The sequence below is a fragment of the Nesoenas mayeri genome (assembly GCF_963082525.1).
Source record: "Nesoenas mayeri genome assembly, chromosome: 2".
Classification (NCBI taxonomy): Eukaryota; Metazoa; Chordata; class Aves; order Columbiformes; family Columbidae; genus Nesoenas; species Nesoenas mayeri.
The window spans coordinates 140,207,416-140,233,401 of NC_137543.1; the positions used below are offsets into that span (position 1 = coordinate 140,207,416).

Consider the following 25,986-nt stretch of genomic DNA (forward strand, 5'->3'; position numbering starts at 1 on the left):
CTAAATAAAAAAATTCAAGTATTTCTCCAGATGCTGTCGTCCAGTTTCTGGAATGCTATGCATCTCCAAGGTCAGCAGGAGATGCCTGTAACAAACATCCTGTTTCTATCTAGTTCTTCTCTGTGCATGAAGAGCCAAGATAAATCATAGAGCTTTTTTTTTTTGTAAACAAAAAACTTTTTTTCCCTCAAAACTGAGAAAACCTGCATTCATGAGAGACTTCCCACATCTAAACAAGCCAAGGCATGGTAAGAATTATAATGAATCTGACAAACGGAATCAGCATCATTCTTTGCACGGATAAGCTAAAAACCTAACTTTTTCTGAGCAAGCACAGATCGCTATTTTAACTGTGAAACTGCATCAGTAACGCAAAAGCAAAGCAGAGCAGGTTGGAGATCATTCAATAAGTCTGGCTGTTTAGAAGGCCAATAAATAAATAAAAGCCACCAAACCACACTTTCCATGGCTTCTGTCCCAGCATCCCTGGCCAGCCCACAGCTGCTGCCTCCTCTCCCTGTCCATCCCACTCGGGACACGAGCTCCCACCCCAGGTGTACTCCCATGTCCCCTGCAGATGCCTCAACAACCAACAAAGACTTTGGTAGCATCCCTGTCACCACAGAGAAAGAAACAATGACAGTTTAAGAGCAAGATAAACAGAAGAAAGAGAAATGGCAAATACAGGTAATTACACTGATTCTAAGGTATAAATGAAAACAGGCACAAAACAGGAGGAAAAGAAGAAATCAAAGAGCTATATCTGTGCCTAAGAGTTAATAAACAGCTACTGACACCATATTTGGACTGTGATGCAGTTTTTGTCACCATACTGGATAAAAGGAAATAACTAGAATGAAAACAGAAACTGTTGTAGTAAGAGGACAACTAATATCAAAAGACATAGAAGAGGCTGGACAAACCAGTCCAGGAGGTTCAAAAAATAACTTGTGAAGATCTTGTTTCTCTGTGAGAAAGCAACAATCACTGTAAGTTAATAGAGAGATGGAGACAAAAACACGGGGCTGCTGATTAAGCTCTGTATGAATTTCAATACATTTCGCTAAACGCTTTCTGTAACTACCTAACAACACAGTGAGGAAGAAAGCTTCAGCTGAGGAGGTATTAACTTAAGAAAAAGAATATGAACCAAAATACACATCCCAGCCTTTGCACTACTTGCATCATTCTTGGGATAACAGAGTCTTCCAGATTTCAAAGCTGAAGGGCATATGTGACCTAACTAATCACAGCAAGTGACCTCAGACAAATTCCTTCAGAGTGCTGAAATTTCAAGACATGAAGTCAGCAAACAAGTTCAAGAGCAGCATGAAGCCAGCCTCAGGTAGTTTCAGGATCATTGTGGCTACAACCCATGCCCAAGTCTGAATGTACAGTGTCAGTCAAGGAAAAGGAAGACAAAGATCCATTAAAACAAAATAGCACTGAGTGTGACTGCAGACAAATAAGAATCCACTGGTAACAAGAAATTCATTTTACTCTCACTGAAAGAAACAGAAACAGAAACTCTGCAAACATGCATGTATGAAAGAACATCTTTTCCTATATGTGAGCTATCAGACTAATAAATTCATATACAAAGAAAAGCCCTGCTGAGCACATGGCAGCAGAAAAAATATTGCAAGCCGCTGGTTTTCCTGGGCGAGCACAGCAGTGAATAGCTCCTGAAGCTAGTAATGGTGCTTTCATTTCTTAACACTGAAAAAGATAAACACCTGGGTCCTACCAAGAAACTTAATTCAGGTTAGGTAACTATCTCAGGAGAAACCAAACACAAATAGTTCCAGTTGTTACCTGGAACTGGTGATAATGCACTATGTGCTCTTTCAGTGGCCTTGCCACCATCATTTATCATTAAGTTTTCAGCAGCATTCACTCTTACTTTTAGTTATTAAATTACTGTCAATGTTTCATATTTAACTAACCTGTAATGCTCAAGTTTGAATTTTCAAAATTGATATAGAGAACTGCTGTACCTGAAAGAAGTACTAGCAGGAATCTGGAAGGGAAAAAAGGATAAACAAATTCCAGAATATATAGAGAAGGAGATGTAAGGGAATGACAATTACTTTATGTCCTATTGTCATCAAAATGACATTGTTTTGTGCGTATAAAAACCATTATGGTTAAATAAAGTAGTTATAGCCTGCAATCTCCTTTCCTTATCCCTTATAAATAAAGAGCAAGAGATGTCAATTGACTCAGAACCTTTATTACTGTGGATGGGATCCTGCAAATACATGGTTGTCAGTGATACTGTGACACACAGCAGATGAGGCGTCATACATGCAGAATATCTCAGGAAAGCAAAAAGTAGACAAAAATCATTTTCACTTATATCCTTTCATGAGAAGATTTAAACATAGTCATATGGCTGTTAATAGTCTGGCTTGGAAGAAAGGAAAAGAAAAGCAATGAAGTCTAAGTACAAAAATGGAAGAGCCAGACCTATCAAGGAAGTCACACAATTACTTCTTATCTCGCAACCAGGGGATTGCCCAGCAAGGCCAAGAACAAGAAGCTACCAATCCCATATATAATGTACTATGTTTTGTTACCCTAGTTTATTTAATCTACTAATAAATTACTGTATCACATATATCCCCAAAAAATAAACAGCAGGATTGACATGTAACCATACTTCAGAGAAATAATAATATTTTGCTTTCAGACTCCACATTTCTGGAATGCACATATCCTCTCATCTGATAAACAGAACATCCAACACAAAAATACACATGCACATGCAAGAGAAGTAGGCCTATAAATTCATCTTTGTTTTGCAGTGCTTCCCTCATAGCTAAAACACCTGCCTGCAGACCAGAACAGACCTTTATATGTCAGTGTTTTGGCCAGAACATCACAAGTCACTGCTGTGGACATGGATTCAGACCAAGTTCTGCTTCTTCGTTCCGTCCACTTCCAAAGAAAAATTAAGCAAAGGACACATACATATTAACTAGTAACATGAACCCTTGTTCTATCCAGTGTCTGTAGGAGAAAAGAAGGCAGAAAAAGGGAGTAACCAGTTTCACTGTTGGCTTAACCATTTTTCTTACCCCATGAAAATAATTTACACTTTCTGGAAGGTAAATGGATACAGTATCACCAAATATGCCAGGCAGAAGAACACACAGTTGAACACATTGATGGCTGGGGCAAAGAGTCAAACCACTGCCATTCAACAGGTTTGAGGGATGCTCCAAAACTAAAACTATTCCCCAACCACAACAGAAAGGCTCTCAAATTTTGGTCTCCTAAAGCTCAACATTAAGAACAATTCCTGTTCTGAAGGAGTAAAAGGTCACCATCAAGTAAATCTCAAAACCTTCCATATGGTATCAGATTTTTCTTCAAAGCCTTGAAGCCGAACACAACAGTGCAGCCATTCCACAGTCAGTTTTTCTTGGTGGCTTTCCTACCACTTCTCAATTACTTACTAGCTTGCATTGTGGTCGCCTAGACCTGGTTCTGAAGTGTGCCATGTCTTCCAGAACCCGACTTTCTTCCACATGCAACACAGCACAGGGAAGCAATAGGGATCCTTAGTCAACATATAAATATTGGTAATCCTCTGAGAAATTAAGCAAGGCTGTCTGAGGTTTTCTAAAGCCCCCGGAAGTTTCACAAACCAGCATTTTTACAGACTGATGAAAGGCACATCTGTCCCACAGCTGATAAAACAAGAAGCTATCACAAATGGCAGTATTTGCTCTCTTCCATCCATGATCTTCATTCTCAGGCTCAATTGAAACACATTTGCTGACAATATTATCAGTCCTCATCTAGAGGAAACCTTTATTCTTTTTAAGCAGCTGAGAATGGCTTTATAAGACCTGAAGTGCTGGCACTATTCTGTTACAAATGTACATGCAACAGCATCACACTCCAGTCCTAAGAACTAGCGGCATAATTCAGATTCATAGTTTGTTGGAATGACCTCAAAGACACGGCAGCAGAGACCAGTAGATTTGCTGGGCAAGCCAACGTCTAGGCCTTCTGCTACTAGGAAACCACTGAACGACACCAGATCCTTAGTAATGTAAGTGAACAGTACTGGGGGGATGAAGAAGTCGAGTTAGGAGAGGTAGGAACACAAACCCACCAAACCATCTGCTGGGAAATCACCTTTGTAATAGGAAGGCTCCTGAGACAACCTCATCCTCACCCATCTTCTCTCCCAAAGGTGGCAGACTGGAAAAATCTCTATCTGACACACAAAGACCACATGAATCCAAGAACTGCATAAATGAAGGTGGGCCTCCCACGGCAGGCATCAGATTTTATTATTGAGCTTTTACCTCCCTCTTGCCTCCCAAAAAAATTTTGCCTGTGTCATGTGTCAAGTAACACTTCATAAGCATCAACTTCCAATACTGAGTTATCTTCTGCCTAGAATTATGTTTCCTCTTATTTGGTTTCTGATATACATCTGAACAGACCCATTTCTCAAGACACTTGAACTACCTTTGTACACATTTGTCATGGTAACTTAAACCACCAGATGTGGATTTTCTGACCCAGTTCCCTGGTGTTATTTAGAAACTGCTTTGACACCTATACTTCTATGTTCATTTTCCAATTGTTTTTTTTTTTATTATTTATTTTCTAGCATTACTTCCTGCATCTCTTTCCCATCAGCCTGTCACAACTGATAACCATATACTACCTTCTTGTCCTAGCATTAAGCAGATGAGAACTGCATCAAAGTCATCATACACCCTAAGCCAAACCCAAATTCTCAGCACAGGTGACACCCCCACACAAAGGGTATTCAGGTCATTTATAAACATTACCCATAACCACTTCTCTGGAACTTCTCCATCACAACATAGCACACATCACAACATAAAGTTCCATAGTCACCAGTCTCCTGCTTCTGACATACAAAAAAAGTCATCAAGAAGCAGACAGCTCAGCCATGGCTTGTAATGATTTTACTGTACCTAGATCAATAAAGAATTACTGCACCCAAGAAGGAGGGACAACAAGCAGTCTTCCAAAACCCCTTCTATCACAGGCTCTTCCCTAAGTCTGTAACATACCAGCCCCACCTTTTAAGTCTCTCAGGAGGGAAATAATCAATGTTTATTCCAAGATCCTATGAAATGTAACACTGAGTCTCAAGAGGGCTAGATTTCTCTCTCCTCCATCTCCCACAATCCAGATTCTCTCATGCAGGAGAAGAAGGTATAGTTCCATATCTACACTTCCTGCATGTACTTCTTTCTCAAGCTACTTACTGCAAGTAAAACTAAAAAAAAAAAAAAAAAAAAAAAAAAAAGTTATTTAGTGTATTGTGTGCCTCTTGCATTATGGCATTCAAATTCCTCTTGTCCATTCTTTACAGAGCTCTACTTATTTCCAATTACACCCCTCCCTTTAACTCTTCAAATTCAAAATGTTCTCTACACAAGAGTTCTGGTTCAGAGATGAGTGTCCTTTAAACCAAGGCATTTTCACGGCAACATCCCACAGAGGAAGTAGTGGGTTTGGTTTGGTTTGGTTTGGGGTGGTTTTTTGTGGGTTTTTGCTGTTGTTGTTGTTTTGAGAGGGAGAGAGGGCGAGAGCAAGCACATTACAGAATTAAGAAGTAACTAGGCAAAAACTCCCTACCTATTCACACACTTCCACTTCAAACATGCAGGAATTGTTCCATGAGTGAAATAAATAAAATCTGGCTTCCTCTGAGTTGGAAGCTCTAAACATAGTAAGGAGCAGATGAGTATTAACGATTTTGCTGAGGTCAGAGTATTCATAATACCTCCATACTCTCCTATATTCACCAGAACTTGCATTCCAGCTTTTCCATCAGAGGAGATTCTTATCTCCACCCCTCAGCCAGCTCACATGCTTTTTCACCAAGCATCTATGCATCTAGTGTCAGCCAGCTTCAAAGTTATTGGGTGGAGTCAGACCATATTATGTATGCAGAAGACACAGTCACGATATCCTAATTTCCCAAGGAAGGTGGCCTTAAAAAAAGATGCTCTTGATATTGGACAAAATTAACACTAAAATTGAGCTAAACAACAGCAATGCAACTCACCATATAAGAAGCAATAATCACAGCAATTCACATTGATTTTGAGTCTTAAGATTATTTTGTTTTGATTTCATTATGACACTGATGTTAATCTATCTAGTACGCATACATATGACCGAAGGTCTTAAACCATGATTTAAGTGCTTAGAGAAGCCACTAACAACAGAAGGACAAGAATCAACAGCTCGAGACTAACAGTAATTTAGAAATAAATCATAACAGCAAGCAGCTAACCAAAGGAACAGGTTACCAGCCTTGCAATGAGATTAGTGTCAACATCAACATTGGCTGTCATTCCAACAAACATGCTGCAATTCAGCCACATGTTATTGGCCTCGATCACATTCAAGTAAAAAATAAAGTAGTTCCATCATTATAAGACAGAGTGGACACTTCTTACACTAGCAGTCCGAAGACATCAAAGCAATACTGCATAGTTGGAAGTTTTTAATCTAAACTTTGACAAACTACTGGAGCACAAATAAAACATTCACTCCAGGGCCAAATGTTTGTTTATAGATAGCTCTTTGCATGGAGCTCTGAGGTGTTTGTCTTCTATCTTTGTATCCAGAGTAGATAATCAGTGCTTTGCCTAAAAGAATGAAGCGGATGCTTTCTGTGCCAGAACCTATCCTCAGAGAGTGAAATTTAGGTTGCTTTGAAAAAGAAGGGAACTCTTTTATGTTCTTTTTTTTTTGCAGTTTGCCTTCTTCAGAGAGTGGGTAACAATATCTCGGGGTACACGGAGATGCCTTACTCTCTCCCACTCAAAAAGCTTTGAAAACAGCCAAGAAGAGCCTATCCTCCCCCCGCAATAATATTTCATGATAGAAGAAATCAAGCCACAAGCCATTAAAAACACTGAAAATCTTCCTGCTGATTTCAGTAAGTACTGGAGTGGGCCCATGTTCCAGTTCCCACAATGTGACCGGTATGACAAAAAGGAAAAGGCTAAAGTTAAAAAAAAACCCACACTACTATTACTTTGCTGCTTTGAATGAAAGACTATTCAAAAAGCGGTCTGTATCCTACTCCTTTATTCACATGAGTCTCTAGAAGTTGTCATAAGGTCTTAGGAAGGCAAATAGGCTACCAGTGGATTTAAATGGATTCATTCAAGTGTTCTCACAGACTGAAGTAAAGGCCAGCAGCATCTACATAAAAGTTTTTTCATTCAAAATTTAATCAAAGCAACATAACAGGACAAAAAAGTGACAAATCCTACATTACTCCTTCACGCTATTGTGTTCTGAGCTTATGAGCAGGACTAAACACACCACTAAGATCCCTGAAGCACTTCTAGAAAAACTAAAAGTATTTTCCGACATGCAGCTTATTCACAAGCTTCATTGTTCATGATTCTTTTGGTCCTCATTTCCTGAAGGGTCCTCCTGCAGTGCTGTACATTGCTCAGCTACTGCATGCAAGTTAAAGCAGGTAGAATGAGATCCACTAAACAGCTTAATTTTTCCTCTTGGTTCCTAAGGGACAAACAAGTAAGCACCTCATGTAGCACCTACAATGCGCAGATTAACCTGACAACTGACTTGGCTGCAAACCCAAACCCTGCAGCTTCAGAAGGGTCATCTTCCTCTTCATCCCAGTTTCCCTCCCCACTTTGGACATTTCAGGTCCTTCCTGGCCAGCTTCCCCTGCTGGTGTTCTGGATACAACTTGAAAGGTTAAAACACAACTTCTTCTCTACTGAGGTGTCAGGAGCACACAGTCCTTCCCCACAAGTTCATTGCTACTTGTTCAAGCTCTGCTTCACAGGCCAACCTCCCTCCAGAAATGGGGAAACACATGCTGGGAGGAGATACATAGCCTCTTTCAGCACTGTGACAGGAGAAGGAGTATTTTTTCACTAACTGGACAGGGAGAGCATGCTGCTTGTTCAATGTAATTTCTGTTTCCATAGTTGACTATTATCATTTTTCCTGGTAGTAGATCTACAACGTTGCAGTAAAACAGTGCTTGGACAACTACCTCCTTTCTCTCCCTCTCATCTGATATTCTCACTTACTGTCAATCAATACTATGTACACTAGCTAGAGGTCTAGACTGCTTTCCTTTTATATCATGGTATGGTCTTAGTAGTGTTTTACAGGATAGTCTTCTGAGACCAACAAATGCGCCCACTCCTCTGCTCGCAGATGTTGTCTCCTTTAGAAGCATGTGTCATTACAATCAGGTACAGTATTGTTACTAAAGATTGTTTTATATTCTAACTTGAAGGATGTTTGAAAATAATTAAGTAGCACGCGGTACTGCCCATTCTGTGATTCACACTTTAGCTACATAATCGCCAAGTACCATTGTGCGGAGTTCAAAGAGATAACAAGGACAATAAAAAAATCTCAGCACACCTTTCTTATAAGAAACATCACCTAAAACTATGGAAACGATTGATACTAATGTCACTTCAAGTTCTTCCCTATTTACAGGAGATAGAAGAAAATTATTTTGTGTACTCTTCCCACTAGCCTTCTCTTACAGTCTCTACAGTAGCTCACATCAACAATCTGTCAGATTCCATTCAAAATATATTTGAAAGATTCTTTTTCCCCCAAACTCCCTGAATTTGAACAAAAATTTGCTCAAGTTGCCTCCCGTTCAAATTGAAAGCCAGGTTTAAAGAAAACACAGACGACCTATAGATAAACAGTCCTGGGAAAGGAAGGGGACAGAAAAATTGCCATCTTCATTATGACAGCACTTTTTAATAGATCTTTTTGAATCCTGTAGCAAATTTAATACAAGATGGATGGGTTATAGCACAGATATACCACTGCAGCAAGCAGAAGAAAGCACTGGACAAAAATAGGCCAGATTTGTAAAACAAGGATTCAGAGTCTAACAATCACATATCCATACGTGTGTAACTTTGTGGGAGGAATCAAGTTCTGCCTGTGTTGTAAGAGACCTACAATAGTTGGGACCACCAAGTGATACGACAAGAGTTCCTGAAAACAGAGTCTGACCCCAGGACCTTCAGTGCACACCTCAGAGGGGTTGAGCTGAGTTACAGCTCTCTGCAACACGTTAGAAAAGCACAAAACATCTGCATTGCTATTCCTGAATTTGAGCAGAGGAGTATGCAACTCAGTGTGATCTGTTTAAAAAGAGATGAAGTCTGATTTGACCCAAAATCAAGGGCATTACATCATCATTTATTTATTCTAGAATCTGGCATTACACAGCAGCTATCTCACTGTAATCAGCCAAGAATTTAAGCTTACAGCATGCAATGAAGAAGAAAACACAGAAATGCCAGAAGCATAACATCAACACATGAAAATATTACCATTTGCTTCTAGTAATGGTGGCAGAGGGAAGCACAAGGCAAGCACTGATTGCAGAGTGACAAAGCCATCACACCAAGACGTACACTCCTTCCTGCATCAACTGGCGCTGCAGGACAACCTGCACCGACCTGAACCTCTCAAAGCCCACCAGAAGTAAGAGCAAGCACAAATCCTGAGCAGTGTATTTTACAAATTAACACACATATCATATTGCAGAGAGGTCAGGACAAGCTAATTACACTGAATAACCAAGTGTCAGTTTTACCAATACAGCTACCTGCTGGTTTTGTAGTAGTGGGTTTTTTTCTTTTATTTCATAAGAAGCATCAATCTCAGCTGACATATTCAGCAAGACATCAATGCAGCGGCACTTTATATAAGGTGTCCTCTCAAGAGTGATGTTCTTTCACTGTCTGTTACAGTACAGGCCTACAATTACGAGAACTACCATGGGCAAAGTTCTATAAAGTATTTTCTCTGCATGCAACATTTCTCTGCATGGGATGTTTTTAAATGACCACTTTTCATATAACATTCAGTTTTATTATATTCCAGAAAAACCTAAGCATTCCATTCAGAGCCTTTAACCAACAAATTCATCTGGTAGTTATTTGGAAAATGAAAATATGTTCAAGCAATATGCATGTATTAACACATATGGACATTTTAACACTATCTATGGGTTTCTTTTAGCACTAGTGAGAAATACTAAGGCATACCTGGAGTACGCAAGGAACAAAGATATTTAACCTACCTCGTCAAAGCTGCTATCTTCTTTTTTCAAGGCTTTAAAATAAAAAAAAAAGAAATAGTTATCTGTACTGCATTTCAATGAGCACAAAGTAACTAACATCAGAAAAGAGAAAAACAGAGCAGCATTTTCCTGTTATAAAGAACAGGCTGGTATGAATAACAATTTTATACTCAAAATCTGAATCTGTAAATGGAATGCAGGGCTGCACAGCATGTTTCCAAGAAAGTATTTTTACATATTTATGAAAAATACTATTCTCTCAGGTTAAAGAAAATAAGAGTTTGCAAGGTTGGGGTGGTTGTTTTTGTTTTTTTTTTTTAATTCCTAGTGAGAGTGAAAACACTTATGGAGAACCTGACAACTTCAAAAAGGGAAAGTATAATAAACATCCAACCATTTGTTCACGTTGTCAAGTACTAAATCTTTATGAAAGACTGTAGCATGTTTGGTTTTGGTTTTGGGTTTTTTTTACAATATGACTTGCATGAAAGCAGAAGAGATTTCTGTCTTTCTTACACTGTTAACCAGCAATTAATCAACAAACAAGAAAGAGGAAAACAGTGCAGAAATCATGTGATCTGGTAAAGTAAGAAAATTAAGACATGAATAGTTCTGAAGTTCAGAAGCAACAGCATTATCAACTTAAAAAAAAATTAAAAAAAATAAAAAAACACCCCAAAATGGTGGAAGCTGCATGAGAGGCATAACAGAGGCAGGACGAGGACACCTGTGCAGAAAGTGCTGCATCTCCACAACCTCTGCCATGTGCAGCAAGGCACAAATCCCAGATCTCCTGTACAGGACAGCAGGCATGGTCCAGCCTCCCTTTGCCTGCCAATTCCCATTGCTTCGGGATGTCAAACGCATCTTCCCTCAAATCTTTGAAGATTACTGTTTTACAATTACCCATTTAGATTTCATGGTCAGTAATGAAACAAAACAAAAGAACCCTGACGTGGAACACTTGAGAACACACCTCTGATCTTTTAATTTACCTTTCAGGTCACACGACATACAAACTTTCAATTAGTATATAACACACCTAGGTTATGCTGACAAGCTTTCCTCCCTTACCAAAACACAAGACTTCCACATGACCAAAACATTCCAGGAATAACCAAACAAAATTTACAATGTAACAGAACAAGAGAAAACAGGAATCTGTGATTCAGTGTGCAGTTTTGGCTTGTCTTAACTTCTACCTTTGACTAAATTTTTAAGACTCTCCAAAAAGAATATGAGAGTTGTGGCCACTCATTTAATCAGATTCTGTTTAATAATAATTCCACTCACAACCAATTCACTACAAAGCATTTTCGAAATAAATCATCAAACCAGCATATTTTATACAGCTATGTCTTAAAAACGTTTTTGGTGTTTTGTTTGGTTTGGTTTGGGGTGTTTGCTTGTTTTGTTTGTTTGTCATTGATTCAATCCTTTTCTTTTTAAACCGCTAAAAAAACCTTTGCTGAACTTAAAAATAAACTGTTTACAAATGAACTTCTCATTATCTCAGGTATGTGAGCTATGTGAGTGTACATTAGAGGCAATTACTGGAGATGACCTTTGTCTTAGTGAGGAGCTGGTAACAAAGCCCAGGGATGCTCAAAGGGGCCACAGACTGCTCTTGGTGCACTGTGAGCAATCTCAGCAATGTTTTCCCTCTCTTTCTTTCTTTCTTTCTTCCTTCCTTTCTTCCTATTCTGGTGTTAGTTTTTGACTAAAGATACTGCATAAGAAAACTGGAATTAAATGGAGTGAGCTGAAGAGTTCTCAAATATGGTTTTGGTACTGTATGATTCAACAAATGCATAGCCAAGAACTCTTTACATAACTAAAATATGATGGTAATTTTATAAAATTACTCATTATTAATTTTAATTACATAATTATCAAAGCATAAAACTACGAACCAAATCTAATAAAAGTTTAAATGTGAAAATAAACAATGAGTCAACTGAATCTCTGGAAGTTGGTTAACATACAGTATGGTACATTCATTCATATGAATAACACAGTATGCAAGCAAGGAAATCAGAATTTTTAAACTAATTTGGATGTTTGTCTAAAAATGGATATGCTGACAGAAACATCAATAAAAAAAAAAATCCATACAATTTTCAGATTCTTAGTAGTGTAAGTTCTTTACAATGACTGAAGTTTTAAGAGGGACACTCCTTGAAACACCAGAAAAATTCTGCCAGGAGAAAGGGTGCCTTAGCTGCAAAGATAGTTTATTATTCTCGAGCTGCGAGTGTGCAATTTCTGCAGTAAAAAGCCATCCTATTTTGGAATATTAACTCCAGTTTGTCACTATAGGCCATATGAATTTCCTCTGACACACCATAGTGCCATATCGTCCTTTACCAGACTTGCACAAAGCAAGTGCTCAGGCTGAAGGCTCAGAGATGAACAATTTCACACATCACATTTTTCAGCTGAGCAAAACAAACATTCTTAGGACTAGGCTGGATCATAATTTTGCAGTATGTATGTATAATACAGCCAGTTCTTCACCACCCTCTGCCAGTCTCCATATGTGGTGGCTAGAAAGCAACAGTTCACAGTTAAGGAGATGGGAAAGTCTTGGGGCTACTGTTGGTACCAAATAATGGCCCTTCACTGTGCCCCAGGGATGACTAATCTGGTTTTAAGGCTACCTCCTCTTTTATCTAAAGATGCTGGGGAAATAGCTTCAAACATTACTTAACATACTGTGGCACACTGTAGCCTTTCCAACAGAGGATTAGTTTGTGGGGAGAAGGTGGTCCTGAAGGTAGTTTATTGAGTATTAACTTGCAAGCCCTAGCAAAAAAAACAAAAACAACAAACACTGCCAATGACAAGTAGGATACATTTCCATCACTCCCATCCAACAGGCTAACATAAACTTTGGCATCAAAATGATGGGGTCTCATAGTATTGGAAGAATTGTATTTGGCAGCTGGGATGCTGCCAACAGAGCGGGAGGCTCAGCAGTGCTGCACCATGCCAAGAATGGCCATCAGGTGTTCCCTACTGCGGCATGGGAGAGTCAGACTTGCTAATTTTTTGACTCCAACACCATGTTACTCTTGTATCACTTATATGGTTATGCTCATGTTGCTATATTGTGCACTTAAACCTATGAAAACACACAAATTGCAGCAGAACAGGAAAAGTTAAAAGATCATCACCATTATTTATAATAAATCACAACTGAACAAATGAGTGATAAAATTCCAGATTAGACACATATTAAATCAGTCATTTGCAAATCTCACAAAGGAACGAGCTCTTCAAAAAAAAAAGAGCTGTAAAATCAGAGTGACAAATACTGAGAAAGACTTTCTCTAATGAGGTTTTGGTTTTCTCTCCTTCATTTCAAACTAAGAGTTAAGTACAGCATGTGTTTTAACTGACGATTTCCTGGTATGCAAGTCAAGAGTTTTTTAAACACAGGCTTACTTTGCTTGGGTTTATCTGTGGCTCTGGGTATCAGGGAGTGGACTATGTTCAAACCTCATACTGATAAATTAGAGGTTTTTTGCTGAAAGTGCAGTCACTACAGTGATGAGCATCTGAAGATCGAACAGTCTTGCTAGTAACAGCTGAGGTTTTAATCACAAAACAACCACCACAAATAAACAAATAAACCAGGCACCCAACCACACTCCCATACTGCTGAACACACAAAGAACTCAAGGAGTTGGAAGACATCCATGTCTCCAAAATCAGGCCAAAGCTCCCAAGGAAACTACAAGGTTGTTTAATTTGTGAAAAATGACCAAAAGAGATGATCACACAACAGAGCCAACTAAAACATACAGAAATTACCAGCCAGAGGTGCTCTGCTCCCTAAAAGGCATTAATGGGACTATCTCTGTCACAATAAAACAGCATCCTCATTCAAAATATTTTCTTTTTTTAATGACTTCTGCCATTAGTGAAACCTTTGCACTGTTCTGTATAAGAGCGTCTCTCTGTATCTATAAACTCGCACACAGACACGTGACAGACCAAACACCTGACTGCCTTTTATTTTCTTAATCAAAGAAAGTTAAATGCATTTTACAAGTTTAAGACTGATGATAGGTGAAAGCTATTTTCATATTGGGACAAAGAGATTTACAACTTGCCATTCACTTCACAATTGAAACTTGGCATTTACCCTTGAAACTCTCTGGTTTATCAAAACGAATGAGCTTTTCTCAGAATTTTCATCTTACAGTATGACAATAAAACATACCTGATTTCAAAGGTTATCCTATGCTTAAAGTTTGCAGTCCTTAAAAGCTAAAAGTAGTACAGTGAATGCATATAAAACACATGAAAAACTATAATGCCCACATACTTTAGTGCACCTCCTTGGTAGGGGTTCAGAGGGACAACCACACACTACAGCTCGTGGCCGCAGCACAGACACTTCACATCCTCTCACTGGGACAAAGCAGCTCTGAAAGTTGACCCATGTCTGCCAGCCAGACTGGCTGTAAGGGAAAACGTCCCAGTGGGACAACCCCAGTGGGTTGCACAAGGGTCCTTATGGAGGGTCTGCAAGGACAGGGGCTGCTGGGACTGCTGACCCATCCCAGCTGCTGACCGGCTTTCTGGCACTGCCTCCAGCTGCTCTGCCCCATAATCCCGGGGACACCTCACACCTCCTGCAATGTACCTTCTCTCCCTGCTCCACTGCATGTTGATGCTGTCAGTGGGAATTAATACAGTGAATTAAGCAAAGCAGTGTGCCAAAGAGCAAGCTATACACCAGTCTGAGCAGACCAGAACTCTTTGGCATTGTTCTCAGTAATAAATGCGACTGCAAAATAAACTGGTGCCAAAACCAGAAGTGGCATGGTGATAGCAAGAGATAACACACTCAGCAGCAGCGTTCAGATAACGCTACCTCAGGATGCTTCATGTCAGTGAAAGAACGACAAGACTTCACAGCAGATGACAGACTTCTTTTGTCTGGCCTCCTAAATCACTGGGCCGCCGCTATCTGCTTCAGCATCTCATGCCTCAACTTAAAACAATGTGCAGCCCGAACAAAAAATAAATTATCAGACCTGCAACAAAATGAAAATAAGGATTTGGTTTTTGCCAAGGTTTGTCTTCGGCAATGGAGGCACGCTAGCCAACTCTCATTTATAGTTTGTTTTTTTCCTAGCCTATTTCGGGCTAACTCCACTACAGACCCACGCAGCACTGCCGGGAAAGAGCTGTTATTTTCCCGAGATTTTTTCCCAAGAAACGTTTTTCTGGAACAGCGTTGGTTCGGGTGTTTCCAGCCTTGCAGCGCTCAACCTACAGCCCCCGCAACCGAGCGAACCCCTCACTCCTCGCCGGGCACCCTCGTCCCTGCTCCGCCGCCGGCGGGCACGGCGCTGCCCGGCAAAGAACCGACCCCCCTGCCCTCCGCAGCCGGGACCCCCCCGGGGGCTCCAGGCAGCGCCGTCGGGGTCCCCCTGCGTGTGCAGGACTCACCTATTCGGCCGAAGCTCTCCGATAAAGTTCTCCGCAACTTTTTCATCCTGCTGATCTTCTCGGCGGAGTGCGAGTCGATCATGTCACACATGGGGGGACGACGCCCCCGCGCTCGCCAGCCGCCACCCCCGCTCCCCTGGCTCCGGGGGAGACAACCCCCTCTCCGGCTCCGGGACTCCCCAATTGTCCCGGGGAGCCGCCGGGCGCAGCGGGACAGCGCTGGTCCCGCCCGAGAGAGGAGCCCTAAGCCGCGGCGGCTGCTGCTGCTGCTGCCGCTCGGCTCCCCGCCGCCACCGCCCGGCTCATCGCTCCGTCCCGTTCCGCCCCCCTTCCCCGGGCTGCCCCGGCAGAGGCAGACGCGGCGGGGAGGGCAAGGGTGGAAAGCAGCGCCGAGGAGAGACGGAGGAGTGAAAGGAAAGTCCGGCGAGGGGCTGCGGGCACCGGCGGAGGGAGGGAGCCAGCCGGGGAGGGAGGGTGCGCTGAGAGAAAGGAGGAGGCGGAGCCTGGGCGGGCCTGGGAGCCCCTGCCGCGGCCGGGGGGAGGCGGCCGGCCCTGCCCGCGCTGGCAGCCGCCGGAGCCGAGTCCCCGCCAGCCCCGCGGCGCCCCCGCCCGCCCCGCGCCGCAGCCGCGGCCGCCCCGCCCTTCCCCGGGCGGCGGGACGGGCGGTTACCGGGGTGAGGCTGGAGGGAGAGGAAGCGGCGGCGGCGGCGTGGGGGGGGAAGGCGGGGAGAGCTGGGCCGGGCGGGCCGAGGGATGCGGGCTTTCTGCGGGCGCGTCCCGAGCCGGGGAGCGATGTGGCAGTCCCCGCCGGGAGCCCTTAGGGCGGGGGCAGCATGGAAGAGGTTTGTGGTAGCGTTTGGTTGGGGAACAAATACATCGTGTGCAGCGGGGGTGTCGGCACCCCAAGCCATTGCATCGCGGTCTTCTGGGGACGCGCTGCCTTATCCCCCGAGCCGGCAGAAGTCGGCGCGCCGAGGACGCCAAGGGCTCCGCTCCTGGGCGAGGGATCCGCTGCTCCCCGCGGAGCGCGGCTTTTAAAGGCCGGTGCAAGTTGTGTAGGTTTGGCGGCGGAAGAAGCCGCCCTCCCGGCCTGATTTCTGGGTGGGTGTTGGCTGGGATGCTACCCCAGCAGCCGTGGTGAGGCTAATAGGAAAAGGGCCCCTTGGTGTGAGTGTACAGCCAGCCCTTCAAGTTGAAACTTGGGCTCCTCTCCATTTATGTCTCAAAGCACGGCCAGATAATATGCCTTCAAGTGCGCTAGTCTGCAGCTTGATGAGTGTTGGGAGCTTTTGATCTTGTTAACTCAATTGAACCAACATTATTGAAAAATAAATCAGTTTAACCCATCAAGATGGATGGCCATGTCTAGTCTAAAATTTAAAATAGGTACTTTTCAAGAACAAAACACGTTAGGTAACACATTTTAAAGCCCAGGTTTGCATGGTTTAAAATGTGTTTAAATGCATGTTATCTGATTAAAATGAACCTAGGTTTTAATGAGGCTAACTAACACAATTTACTGGGATTAGATGGTGTCCAAGCTAAGAGTTGTTAACTCAATTTTAGAAGCACATTTGTCTAGACAAGTGTTTAGGTGGGTTGGTTTTAAGCCATCTGTAACTCTAAGCTCTGGGATCAGACCTTTCTATTAAAATGCAGCAGAGGTCGCAAATATGTAGCATCTCAAGGTGGAAGTTTATCTATTTTCTACTATAATCTACTATAAGTGTTTATACTTGTATCTCTTGTGGCATACAAAATAATGGGAAATTGTGCTGCTATATAGCAATACAATCACCCTGGTGAAATATCTTATACACAACCCCTGAATCTGCAGACAGTTTGATAAAAAGGCTTTCAGAAGTGTGAATACTGTTGACCCTGTTAGCATCTTGGAAACAGGAGCTAAAATGGCACTTTTAATGTTATCTATGTCATGTTATGGAAGGAAATTGCAAGAAGGTGGAAACTGAAAGGTTGTAAATAGCAATGCAGGGAAAGAGAGGAGAGATAAAAATTACAAAGAAACAGAGAAAAGAAGGGAGGACAAAAGCACTTAAGGATATTTTATTCAGTCATTGCAAAAAATGACATTTAAGTCCTTAATAAAAGTTGATAGTTTCACCTTTGTTTAAATGTGACATTACTGTTGGTGAATATTTCTGCTCTGAGTGGAGGGGAAAATGCCATCATCATAAATAAAATATTCTGGTCCACGAGCTGAAACTAAGTTTAGCATCTGAGCCCTTCGCACTTTCCATACATGCCATTCACACTGGGCAGCCCTGCTGCCCAGCTGAGACTTGTACCAACACCACTGTAATTCAGTCTGCCACTTGCTTTCGGCAATTAGGTATATAGTTTCTGAGAGCTTCTAAGGAACCCATAATGAACTGTGCTTAACTGATAGATGGTGTCTTACCTGGTGAAATAGCCTAGATACTAGGACCTAGTGAATGTGCACCAATATTCCCATTTTGCCCCTATTTCTAAATAAACTATGACTTTGTCACTTGTGGAGGACAAGCTTCTGCGAGGCTACCACAGTGTGTTCAGCTGTCTTTGACAGAAGCACAGGCAACCTAGAGTTTCTGACAAGCATCTGGCTTTGCAGCTGCTTGGGAGTGATCTACGAGAATATGTCAGTGTCTTTTAAATCAATGAAAATTTTGCCTAAATTAGACATCAGTGTGGTGCCAGTGAGAGAAACCCAGGCCTCGTCTGCTGAAAATTGTACAACCTCAATCTGCAGAGATGCCACACAGCCTTTCTCCAGCAGAGGAAGGATGAGGTTGAAGCTGTGCACAGATCCTCAGACTGCACACTGCAGTTTGTGTTATTCTCCCCTCAGTGGCCTTTAGTTGATGGAAATATTTTTGTTAAAGTCCCTCTTTGTTCTCTCCCCCACCCAAACCTCTTCTGTTTCCAAGGGTACTGGTGTTGAAAATTAATTGAATTCAGGAATGTGGAATCACTTTTGTAGCTTTGATCAAGCTCATAAGCTGGCGGTTCTTATTTTTCTTTTCTGTATTTCCATCACCCATCTCAGGAAACCAGTAAAGCAGAAATGCGCAATTAGCAAACCACAGAGATAGCAGCTATTCTAAGGATGTTGTTTTGCTTCCTTGTAGGGGCAGGCTTTCAGCTCTGTTTTTATGTTTAAGTCTTGCAATTTGTGGCCTGAGAAAATTGACATGAAAAAAATGCTAAATAATATTCCTGTTTGCTGCCTTCTTCCACAAGCCTGTACAAAGTTAGAGCATGTTTGCATTTGATGGGGCACTTGTATTATAAAAAGCCAGGCACTTGATGTACAGTGTCCTTTCTCACATCAGCTCCCCAAAGATATACCCTAAATAATAACCTGCTTGCAGTTACTTCATGATTCCAGCATCTCCCTACCTGGCTTTGGTAAGAATTCACTACAAATCCTGACCTCTGCCACTGCCACTGAGTCATGCTGAATCACTCTGCAAATATAAGGATTATCAAGTGCAGGAAAAATATTTGCCAAGATATCACTTGGCAAGTTGGACAACAGGAAACATTTGTCTCCACACATCTTGCGAGCCAGCGAGCCTAATCATTTAAATGTTTCGCGCTGAGGTATAGGTTGGGTTTATTTCTGAAGAAGGGGAGACAGCAGGGCTGGCAGTTTGTTCATTATTGTGTAAAATAACATATTGTTTGAGGCTATAAGCAATGCGGTCATGGGCCTGGAGCACGGGGCGTGCCAGCAGTCTCCTTGCTGCAGATGGAGCAGCCACGGTTGCCCTATTCATTACTTGCAGGGTAAGATGAGACAACAAAAAATAAATCCGTGATGCGTGGTGCAGATGGTGGCTCAGAGTGTAATGCAGAGCTGTGCCCTTTCCAGATCTCAGGGCATTTGCTGTTGATTTTACAAAGTGATTTTATATGGTCTGAGCTCTCTCTAAACCTCTGTGTTGGTTTGCCGACCCCCCCCGGCATTTCTCCTCAGGGGCTCTTGAAAAGCAGTGTACCTACTTAGGTTACATTCTTGGGCCAAGTGTTTGAATCTCAGAAACCTTAGGAGCACATAAACAAGCAGTGTGTGTTTGTGGAAGAGGTAGTTAATGCCGTTGCTTTGGAGCGTTAGGTAGGCAGAGTAAGCCCTCGCCTCAAGGCTGTCTGGGGGGATGAAATAGTCAGTATGACTGTCTTGCCAGCCCTTCTGCTGCCAGTATAAAGTAGATTTTCATAAATCTCCCTGGCTGGAGATGTTCTCTGTTAGGCCAGTCTGCTCACCTTGAAAAGATCTCTCTCTGCTGCGGCGTCTGGGACCTGAGTGCTAGGAGCTGTGTTGCTTGTTAACACAGCAGTCCTTTTGTGACCCTCCAGTGATGAAGATGGATGTTACACTCCCCCTCCTCTCCCTCTCCCCACAATCTCACTTTCACTTGTCCTCTAGTAATACTCAATCCAAGATGACTGTTATCCAAAGAGAAAGCCAAGCTCTGCTAACACAAACGGTGCCGTATCCTTAGGGACATGACCTTTAAGCTCTACTAGCAAAATGTGTTAGTGACAAAAATTAAACTGCAACAACAACAGGAGAATAGTACCTGCGTAATCTATGTCCACATCATAACTTTACCGCTCAAAAGCTCTCAGAGCTGACGTATCATTTATTGCCTTATTGGTAAGTGTTATTAAATCCCAGCATTTATTAACCTGTGGAAATTTCCCCTGTTGATATTCTGTGCATCCCTGCTGATGATAGAAGGACAAACAGGCTCAGATGTTGTCTCTCCAGCCTGGCTGCCATTGCCAGACCCTGCTCCATGGGGTAGGGAGGGATGAGTTAGGGCTCACACAAACATCATTCCAAAGGTGCAATGGGGAGAGCCTGGTTTTCCTAGTACCTTGTGGCCAGCTGCTGCTTAAAGATGGCCCACTGAATCACCCATGGTTTTACTTCTCCAGTAACCTCTCATGGCCATTTTTTTTTTCATGTATGAACATGTGGATTACTTTTTTTATGTTTCATTCTTTATACCATCACATTAGAGGTGGCATGGCTGCAGATGGAACGTAGCATTTTTAACTTTGACGCTTGTAGTTCCTGTCCCTGTCAGGCATCTTCCTCATGGCATAAGTGAGTACACTTCCATTGCTAAGGAAGTATGAGCTCTTTCTGGTTTGGCCATGACACCAAGTTGCAGGTTAACCCTGGTGGGCAACTGAGCACTGCACAGCCACTTGCTCATCCCCCACCCCCTCTGCCCCGCCTTAAGAAATGAAGAGAAAAGGAAGAGCAGATGCAAGAAGTCTTATGAGTTGATAATTTTATAAGCAAAGGAGAAGCAGAAAAAGAAAGAAAAGGATAAACAAGTGATGCAAAGGTGATCAGTCACCACCTCCCACAGGTAGAGCAATGCCCAGCCTGTTCCTGAGTAAACAATGGCTAACCTACCTACACCCTGCTCCTCTCCGTTGTGTTTCTGATAGTTTGGGTCATCTGCCTGGTTGTGTCCCCTCTCAACCTCTTGTACACCTCCAATCTATTCACTGGGGGGACAGGATGAGAAACAGAGGTGGCCTTGATGTTGTACAAACACTGCCCTGCAGTAGCTAAAACATTAGTGTGTTGTCAGCATTGTTTTGGTCACAAATGTAAAGCATAGCACCATGCCAGCCACCATGAAGACAATTAACTCCATCCCAGCCATACCTTGTACACACAGATGGAGGGAATCACACTACTGATACAGAGTGGAGAGAAAAAAAAATCAGGAGTGAAAATGCGTCAGAAACCTACATACTTCAAACTAATAAAGTAACATAAGTATCATTTATAAAACTAAAGCTTTTACAATGTATGCTGCACTATAAATTGTGTAATCTCAGAGTTTCTGCTGGGCAAGTATAACATGTTAGATTTGCAGGAATATATGAGCTGAGATGCTTTCCAGTTTGGGATCACCTGGCTACCTAGCAACACAGCATTGATGCTGAATGTTGTTTCTGTGAAATAAGTGGAAAAACCTTTTAATGAGCTCATTTTCTTGTGCCATCTTGACAAAAGTCTAGTAAAAGAGAAAATGGCATTTGAAATCCAATGGCCTCAAACATTGTGACATCAGACCCCATTGTTTTGAAGTCACTGAAATGTTCAAAAAACCCCCTCATAATGGTGCAAAATGAAGCATCAGGAGGACTGAGGTTGATCCATTTAGATACATGCAAAAAGCATGTGTGAATCATGACATTTCATCATAAATATTTAATGAAGGGTGTTTACTGTAATATCACAACTGCTCTTTGCAGCAAAACCCTTGGCTATCGCCAGCACTGTAGCACTGTTGGTGCAGCTCGAAGGTCTGTGCCTGGGTGCATGTGAAGCCCAACTGACTCGGGCTGGGAAAATATGAGACTTAACATACACAGCCAAGGGAAATTTCTCATGGGCAAGGATCCTCTTGTAGGTAAACCATGATACTGAAAACATGGACACTCAAACCCAGTTGATTCTGGGTGTGAATATTCAAGTGTTACCTGTAAAATTATATACCCATGTGCTGATATCGCATGAAAACAAGGTTAAAATATAAACCCTACTTTATTTCTAAGATCTCTCCAGCTTCTTATTGGTTGGGTTTCGGATTATTTCGCCACATCTCATCTAGTTTAATCATTTGCAATGACTAGCATTTAGACAAGACATATTAGGTAAGCAGCATATTGGATGGACTCTATTTATTCATCTCTCTCTGGTTTTTTTTGGATTGCTCTAGTCTGCAGGACAGAGTATAATGGGAATGTTACCTCCACAAAGAGAGAGAAATTCTCCCCTCAAAATAATACAAAACCTTTGCAAGAGTTATATATGAAAGGCTGCTTTGTCAAAATGGAAACCTAACTTCTTAATGTGAAAATCTAGATGGACTTCAGGCATGTGTTAAAACAACGCTTGTTCTTTCCACTCAGCTCTATCCCAAAATCAGCACCTAAGCCAGTTAAAAACAGTTCAGCCCACATGCCACTCTTCGCTGAGAGAAGGTTTCGGAAACTGTATCTTGAAGTTTTATTTAGTTCCTATCACTGTGGTAACGAAGCACTGCACAAAATTAAGTACCACAAAACCACAACGGAGTACTCTCCTTCACTACTCACTTGCAGTATCTTTGGTCTTCACAGAGTCAGCACAAACCAGTGCTCCAGATTGCTGAATCCAGGTCTTTCGTACAATGCAGTCGCAGTATAGGCTCTGGTTGCTGTTTAGGGGCCTTATATAGTGATAAGGGGTCTTATAGAAGTGATGTCTATGCAGATAATGCAGATATGGTCTCTGTCACAAAAGTGTTGCAGTCAAAATTTACAATGGAGGACTGTCAGAGTACATGTGATAGTTGGAGAACGGTAGTACCCATCATCTGCAAAATGAGTCAGAAGCACAAGGCACAGAAAATTGGCCACTATGGAGTATATTTCCCAAGAAAAATGAGGTTTTGAGGAAGATGAAAGAGAGGCTTTGTGCTTGTTTAAAGCCCTGCTTCCAGGAGTTAGGGAGAATGTATAAAGACATTCTAAAGAAAATTCAACTGAAGAGGAGCTAACGACACTAATTAGAGGTAGGAGTTGGTGCCACAGCAGAACTTAAGTAGTTCATGGATTTATGTAATTGAAAGTTTTAAAAGGAAATAAAAGGTGGGGGTGTTTAATACAGCAGAAGATAGAGAGGCAGCAGAAAGAAACAAAGCAGGAAAGAAATACTTGGGATGATAAGCTGCAAAGATGACCTATAGACCAGGTTTTGGAAAACAGGATAAAGAACCTTTATCAAAACTGAGGGATAGGAGCTTGTGGCAGCCAGTCTGTGAGATGAGGGGTTTAGCTACATGGAGGAAAAGTCACACTGGAAAGAAGGTGCTGCCAGATTTGAAGAGCCTGGACCTTTGTGAAAAACAATATGTGACAGTTCCCTCAGTATCTTTTTAAATAAAGCATGGAGTAAATGCTAAAAGGTGAGACCTCCTGCAAAATTAGGAGGAGAAAAGCCCAGGTTATTGTATTAAATTTGTGACTGCAGGCATACCAATTAATTATGGTACTTGTAACAGTCTTGTCAGGATAGTGCTGTGAAAACTCGGGGTGGCTGACCTATAAGCCAGGTGACAACACAAGTTATTTTAATGAAGTGCTTTTCATATAGACTAGCAAGAAACAAGTCACAGCAGAGAGCATCTGCGTTAGTTGTAATGACGTCTTAGTTCATTTCACCCCTTGTAACCTGAGCTATCCAGAGTCCATTTTATCCCCTGCCTGAGCCCTGGCTGACCCATACTGCTCCACAACAGTCCCACTGGGATCCCACTGCCTCTTGAAGAACCTCTTAAAACACACAGCTCTCCACGGGTGATGAAAGGATAGGACCTCGGACAAATATTGTGAAGAAGTGCTGGGTGGAAGGAGTGCTCTCCAAAGGCCAAGCAGTCTATTCAAGATATGCATTTTTGACATACCAAAGCTGGAGGCAAGGAGGTGAGTCAGAGACTGGTGAGTAAGAAAAATCACATGAAGAGGAAAGCAGTGGACTGGGAGCATTAGGCTGGACACACAAGAGGAGTGTCAGAAGCCGATTGAGATCTGAGCAGGAAGGAGTCAGTCTGGCACAGAGAAGAGGACCTGTGATTCATCCCTGCAAAGCTGCTGGCCAGAATTGCACAGTGACTTCAGAATTTAATGGCACTAAGAGGTCCTAGTACATCACTGGCCTACCACATTCATTATTATTGTTGTTGGTCTGCATGCAAACATGGATTATTACGAGATATCTCTTCTTGCATCAGTAATGAATTGATGCCAAAACACAAGCAATATTGCAACTAACTTTATTCAAAGTTTATAACTCTTGATTATTTATCTTACTGAGACTTTAAAGATCAAATTTTAAAACAACAGATTTTGAGCCTAATATCCATTCACATCAGCTAAGCTCAAGCTTGAAATTAAGTACCTAAACTCTTTATCTAATTGGTGAAAATAATTAGGCGATCCAGGACTAATTCCCGTGCTTATTTCTGAGTTTATATAAGAAAAATTCACCAATCTCAAGGTACTCTAGCAGGACTTAATTTACTTGTACAGGATTTTCCAGAATTTGTATTTTATATTTCTCCTTTATAAAATGTGATTAAATGGGCAGGACTTTCAGTCTGATTCGGTTTAATGTAGCAAGAGTTTAGGAAGTGAGTAATCCCGCATTATTTGCTAAAGTATTTACATTATTTCTGAAATTCCTCTTGCAGTGACAATCATCCAGAATTGATGTATCTCTAAGATTTATAAAAAGTGATACACAATACAAATAAGTATGGATACCCAGGGAAAAATGTCCCTGGGGAGCAATTCACAAGACAGATTCCTTGCAAGGTAATTTTTCTGGTGAAAGCTTCACTTGACAGAGTCCCTGTTAAGAAAAATGTCTTTCAGAAAAAATATCTGTGGGTTATACAGTCCTAAGGAAAGCCCCTGATAATTCCAGCTTCCTGAGTTCACAAAACAAGGCTCTCATAATTGCATGTCGTGCTCCAAGCATCCCAAAGGAGCTGACACTAGGCCTTCATTCCTCCACCCCAATTAAATGAAACAAAATTCGTATTGCCTTAGAGCCACCTTTTCACCTGGTTCCTCCAGTTCATAGATAGCTATTTGCTGTAGAAGAACCTTAGATTCTATGAGAATTTAATACACTATTTCTCAATTGCTAGTGAGAACAAGAAGAGGAAACATAGAAAACCAGTAAAACAGAATAACCCATGTCCTCTCCTTGGTACTAGAGGAAAAGCAGACAGAAAAGACCATTAAGAAGAAGAGAAGGGAGTATATTCTGGACATTCTTCAGGAGAAAACAGATTAGGAGGCAAAGGACATGGTCCTTCAAGGAACAGAAAGAGATCCTCAGCTGCAAACAGCCAGCTTTATCAGAGTGAAGAAAACTTCTCAGCAGTGATACGTACTTCTTGGGTAACTTCTCGCTGTTTATTTACTGCATGACAGAGATGTTCCTGTTTCTGGCTCCCTCTAGATTCTTCATCATTTTGGACTCTCAAACAAGCAGTGTTGTAGTGCCCAACCATTGCCACAAGCCAGACCCTTTGCCAGTGTGCTCCAAGGCATGGCAACCACGCGGACCTTCTCCTGCCCTCAGAGGGTTCATAAAATTCTGCAGTTCCAAATATTGTACAGGGATGGACATTTTCTCTCACTTAACCAAGTTCAGTTTGGGCTGATGGTGTCTAAATGTACTTTTTTATTGTTTACTAGAATCAGGATGATTCCACAGCGTTGTTCTTGTTGTTTTTTTTCACCTTTCACACTGAGGATTAAAGATCGGCCTTGGAAAGTGATAGCCAGTGACCTAGCAGGGC

At 41.9% G+C, this 25,986-nt stretch overlaps 1 protein-coding gene across 1 annotated transcript in view; it reads right to left on the reverse strand.

The window, feature by feature from the left end:
* Positions 1-15,683, reverse strand: part of CDK14 (cyclin dependent kinase 14) — a gene marked incomplete at both ends in the record, with an annotated part of 254,136 nt that extends 238,453 nt beyond the window's left edge. The window contains 2 exons of the mRNA XM_080339518.1: positions 10,127-10,158; positions 15,593-15,683. Of these exons, the coding sequence (XP_080195644.1) occupies positions 10,127-10,158; positions 15,593-15,683 (123 nt within the window). The remainder of the gene's footprint in view (positions 1-10,126; positions 10,159-15,592) is intronic.
* Positions 15,684-25,986: the final 10,303 nt, after the last annotated feature.